At 44.3% G+C, this 5,421-nt stretch overlaps 1 protein-coding gene across 1 annotated transcript in view; it reads right to left on the minus strand.

Moving 5' to 3' along the window:
• Positions 1-751: 751 nt before the first annotated feature.
• GSR (glutathione-disulfide reductase) overlaps positions 752-5,421 on the minus strand; it is a 58,035-nt gene continuing 53,365 nt past the window's right edge. Inside the window, exons 12-13 of the mRNA XM_017535958.2 lie at positions 4,930-5,063; positions 752-977 (exon numbers count right to left, since the gene is read on the minus strand). Of these exons, the coding sequence (XP_017391447.1) occupies positions 828-977; positions 4,930-5,063 (284 nt within the window). The 3' untranslated portion in view covers positions 752-827. The remainder of the gene's footprint in view (positions 978-4,929; positions 5,064-5,421) is intronic.

Genomic DNA, 5,421 nt, shown 5'->3' on the forward strand with positions numbered 1-5,421 from the left:
AAAAAAAAAAAAAAAAAAAAAAAGGCAGGCTAGCCTCTTGCATCACATGCTTTTAAGAAAAAAGGTCACATCCTTGAAGCAGCTTCATTATATGCAGAGCACAGTACTGGCGTCAAAAAACACATAAAGGTTCTGTGTACTGGCACTGTTTACATATGAAGAGTTGCCATCAACTTCTATAAAAATTAGCAGGCTGGGCATGGTGGCTCACGCCTGTAATCCCAAAACTTTGGGAGGCCGAGGCAGTGGATCATCTGAGGTCAGAAGTTGCAGACCAGCCTGACCAACATGGAGAAACACTGTATCTACCAAAAATACAAAATTAGTTGGGCGTGGTGGCACATGCCTGTAATCCCAACTATTTGGGAAGCTGAGAGAGGGGAATCGCTTAAACCTGGGAGGCGGAGGTAGCAGTGAGCCGAGATTGTGCCATTACACTGCAGCCTGGGCAATAAGAGCAAAACTCCATCTGAAAAAAAAAATTAGCAAGCTCTATTCATTCAAGTACAATAACTTAATTGTACTTCACATAGTTTCATATTTAGGATGAGGCTAAAACAGAAAAAAAATACTAGTAGAGAGCTGTTAATAAAAATAACTTGAAAAAATTATTGTAAGATGTGATCAAATGCAAATCAATCCTGGATAACACTACAAATTTCTTATTCCATAAATAAGCTCTACTATGTACTAAAAGTTTCCACTATTAGAAGATCCTGATTAAAATACAGAAATACACAAAACTGAAACAGTAAGTTAATGTGATTATTTGTTTCGTTTCAGAAGATCTGTGGGTCCCACTGCCAGCCAGACGAGTCTCCAGGTTCTCAACGAAGTGTGACCAGCTCTTCTGAAGAGGTAGGGTGAATGGCGACTGTGTTGTCAAAGTCTGCCTTCGTTGCTCCCATCTTCACTGCAACAGCAAAACCCTGCAGCATTTCATCACACCCAAGTCCCTGCATATGGATCCCAACCACCTAGGAAAAAAAGACAAGCGTTGTCTTTTCTCTTTTCGAGACGGAGTTTTGCTTTTGTCACCCAGGCTGGAGTGCAATGGCATGATCTTGGCTCACTGTAACCTCCACTTGCCAGGTTCAAGTGATTCTCCTGCCTCAGCCTCCCTAGTAGCTGGGAATACAGGCATGCACCACCATGCCTGACTAATTTTGTATTTTTAGCAGAGATGGAGTGTCACTATGTTGGCCAGGCTGGTCTTGAACTCCTGACCTCAGTGAAGAGAAATACTTTCGAAGTGAAATTTTTTATTAGGTATACAACCATGAGAGACAGATGACTTTTTAAAAATGCCTAAAAAAGGCTGGGCATGGTGGCTTATGCCTGTAATCCCAGAACTTTCAAAGGCCAAGCCAGGATAGTCACTTGAGCCCAGTAGGCTGAGACCAGCCTGGGCAACATGGCGAAATCCCATCTCTACAAAAAACAAAAATTAGGCGGGGTCTGGTGGCTCATGCCTGTAATCCCAGCAGTTTGAGAGTCTGAGGTGGGGGGATCCGTTGAAGTCAAAAGTTTGAGACCAGCCTGGCCAACATGGCGAAACCCCCATCTCTACTAAAAATACACAAATTAGCCGGGAATGATGGCCTGTAATCCCAGCTGCTCAGGGGAGGCTGAGGCATGAGAATCACTAGAGCCTGGGAGGCAGAGGTTGCAGTGAACCAAGATAGTGCCCCTGCATTCCAGCCTAGAGGAAAGGGAAAAAAAAATTAGCCAGGCTGTAGTCCCACCTACTATGGAGGCTGAGGTAGGAAAGGAATACTTGAGCCTGGGAGGTCAAGGCTTCAGTGAGCTGTGAGCATGCCATTGCATGCCAGCCTGGGTGACACAGTGAGACTCCCATCTCAAAAAAAACCCAAACCAAACAAATCCTAAAAAACTTAACGACATTACTAATCCTAACATGGTATAAACCTACATGGTCCTGCACAGCCCTGCCTCCACTTCCCCTCTAGCCCATCGCATCCAGCTGTCACTGTGCCTGGCAAGCTTTCCATATGTCCTGAGGACCCACCATACTGTCTCTCACACACAGCATGTCCCTCTGTCTAGACAATCTATCCTTCCTTCCTTTTTTGAGACGGAGTTTCGCTCTTGTTGCCCAGGCTGGAGTGCAATGGCGCGATCTCGGCTCACCGCAACCTCCGCCTCCTGGGTTCAGGCAATTCTCCTGCCTCAGCCTCCTGAGTAGCTGGGATTACAGGCACGTACCACCATGCCCAGCCAATTTTTTGTAGTTTTAGTAGAGACGGGGTTTCACCATGTTGACTAGGATGGTCTCAATCTCTTGACCTCGTGATCCACCCGTCTCGGCCTCCCAAAGTGCTGGGATTACAGGCGTGAGCCACCGTACCCGGCCCCTTATTTTATTTTATTTTTTTTGAGATTGAGTCTTGCTCTGTCACCCAGGCTGAAATGCAGTGGCACGATCTCAACTCACTGCAACCTCTGCCTCCTGGGTTCAAGCGATTCTCCTACCTCAGCCTCCTGAGTAGCTGGGATTACACGCGCCTGCCACCACGCCTGGCTAATTTGTGTACTTTTAGAGATGGGGTTTCACCATATGGCCAGGCTGGTCTCAAACTCCTGACCTCAAGTGATCCGCCCACTTTGGCCTCCCAAAGTGCTAGGATTACAGGAATAAGCCACTGTATCCAGCCTTTCCTTACTTCTTTTCAGAATTAAAGCCCATTTATTATTCAGACAGCTCCATAGTTATATCTCTCTGACCAAGTTAAATTCTCCATCACATGACCTCTCAGTGGTAATATTTCCTCTTCATGATTCTATTATATTTTATATGATACTTAAATGCTATATTTTTGGGTGGTAGTAGATAATTACTGTCCATCTTTCCCAGCAGATTTTCATTTCTGGATAAAGGGGACCCTTCTTATTTCTGCTCCCCAGTTCATCCCCATGGCTGAGCACAAAACTAGGCATTTAAAAGGTGCTCAGGCCACACAGGCTAGTTAGCTGCATGAATGATTATGAAGGGGTACTTGTTTCAAATCACATTCTCCAGTGAGGGTTCAAGATATTAAGAGCTATTAATGTTTACCTTCAGCAAATACTTTTAGGGTAAAATATTCCATTGGAAAGCAAGATTACAAAATATAAAATTTAGCCACAAAAGTAATTTGTTTAAAAACAAATTAGGCTGGGTGCAGTGGCTCACGCCTGTAATCCCAGTACTTTGGGAGGCTGAGCTACCAGGATTGCTTGAGTCTGGGAGTTCAGGACCAGCCTGGGCAACGTAGGGAGACCCCATCTCTACAAAAAATAAAAAGTTATCTGGGTGTGGTGGCTTGTGCCTATGGTCCCAGTTACTTGGGAGGCTGAGGTGGATCACTTGAACCTGGGAGGTCAACACAGCAGTGAGCTGAGATCACACCATTACACTCCAGCCTGGGCAACAGCAAAACCTTATCATTCTAAATAAATAAATAAAATAAAATAAGTAAAAATAAAAAGCAAATTAAAAATATACTTAATGCTACCGAACTGTATATGTAAAAATGGTTAAGATAGTAGATTTTGCTTTGTGTTTTCTGCAGCAATTTTTTAAAAGTGTACCTCAATTAAAAAAAAAAATGAAGTATTGTAAATGTATTAAACACAGCCAGATTTTTAGGTACTGTGATCCTTCTTTAAATTTATTTTATTTTTTGGAGATAGGGTCTGGCTCTGTCACCCAGACTGGGGTGCAGTGGTGCCATCTCGTTTCACTGTAACTTTGCCTTCCAGGCTCAAACCATCCTCCCACCTCAGCCTCCCGAGTAGCTGGAACTATAGGTATGCTCCACCACGCCTGGCTAACTTTTTGTTTTTGTTAGAGACGGAGTGCAGTGGAGCAATCTCGGCTCACTGCAACCTCCGCCTCCTGGTTCAAGTGATTCTCCTGCCTCAGCCTCCTGAGTAGCTGGGATTACTGGTGCCCGCCACCATGCCTGGCTAACTTTTGTATTTTTTGTAGGGATGGGGTGTCACCATGATGCACAAGCTGGTCTTGAACTCCTGGCTCGAGCGATCCACCCACCTCAGCCTCCCAAAGTGCTGGGATTACAGGCGTGAGGCATGGTGTCTGGCTGATGTTGTGATCTTAATTGAACTTATATCATGGCCAGACCTTCAGATGATTTCACTCCATGTTGTAGTTCTTAGTCTTTAGAAGATTGTCAAGTAATGTTTATCAACTGAATGAATGATAACTGGTATGAAGAAATAACTAAGTAGGAGCCTTCATGATTCAATATCCAGAAATTGTAGGCCACTGAGGGACATTCATGGCATCACCACGTCTGGCTAATTTTTATATTTTTAGTAGAGACGGTGTTTCACATGTTGCCCAGGCTACTCTTGAACTCCTGAGCTCAGGCAATCCGCCTGCCTTGGCCTCCAAAATGCTAGGATTATAGGTGCTAGGCACCATGCCAGGTCTTTTTCCTTTTTTTTTTTTTGAGATGGAGTCTTGCTTTGTCACCCTCACTGCAACCTCTGCCTCCCAGGTTCAAGCAATTCCCCTGCCTCAGCCTCCTGAGTAACTGAGATTACAGGCGCCCACCACCACACCAAGCTAATTTTTATAGTTTTAGTAGAGTCAGGGTTTCACCATGTTGGTCAGGCTGGTCTCGAACTCCTGACCTCAGGTGGTCTGCCTGCCTTGGCCTCCCAACGTCCTGGGATTTCAGGTGTAAGCTACCGCGCCCAGCCTCCTCATTTTTTAAAATAAGTGGAACCTCCTAGATGAAATATTATGAAGAATCCCAAAATATATGTAGGACAGATCAAAGTGGGCCTGTTCAGTTGAATTAGAAGGCTTAACTGTTTGGTCTCCCTCCTTTCTACCCCTACAAAAACTGCCCTCCCTGTCCACTTTGCAAAGCACTATTTAGTTTGCTCGATTTTCCTTACCTTTTCTTCCTCGTTGGCACAGACCATTTTCATCACACATTTTGTTTTCCTTTTGGTAACTGCGTGATACATCGGGGTAAAGCTGGTTGAATAGATCTTCACATTTTCTTTTCCATATTTATGAATGGCTTCATCTATAATGTAAATTAAAAGAAGCATCTATCAGAAAACTAAACAATTAGAATGAACTATTAAATAGGGAGAGGACCAGACATACATAATCTGAATCAAACCGCCAGGAAATATCAAATCATGCCAAAATAAGAGGCATTCTACAAAACAAATGTCAATGTCATATAAGATAAAAGAAGAGCTGAGGAATTTTGCCTCTAGATGAAAAGAAAAGCCGGGCACAGTGGCTCATGCCTGTAATCTCAGCACTTTGGGAGGCTGAGGCAGGTGAATCACTTGAGCCTGGAAGGCGGAGGTTGTAGTGAGCCAAGATCGCGCCACTGCACTCCAGCCTGGGTGACAGAGTGGTGGCATCTTGTC

This window comes from Cebus imitator, unplaced genomic scaffold (assembly GCF_001604975.1).
Source record: "Cebus imitator isolate Cc_AM_T3 unplaced genomic scaffold, Cebus_imitator-1.0 Scaffold5, whole genome shotgun sequence".
Lineage (NCBI taxonomy): Eukaryota > Metazoa > Chordata > Mammalia > Primates > Cebidae > Cebus > Cebus imitator.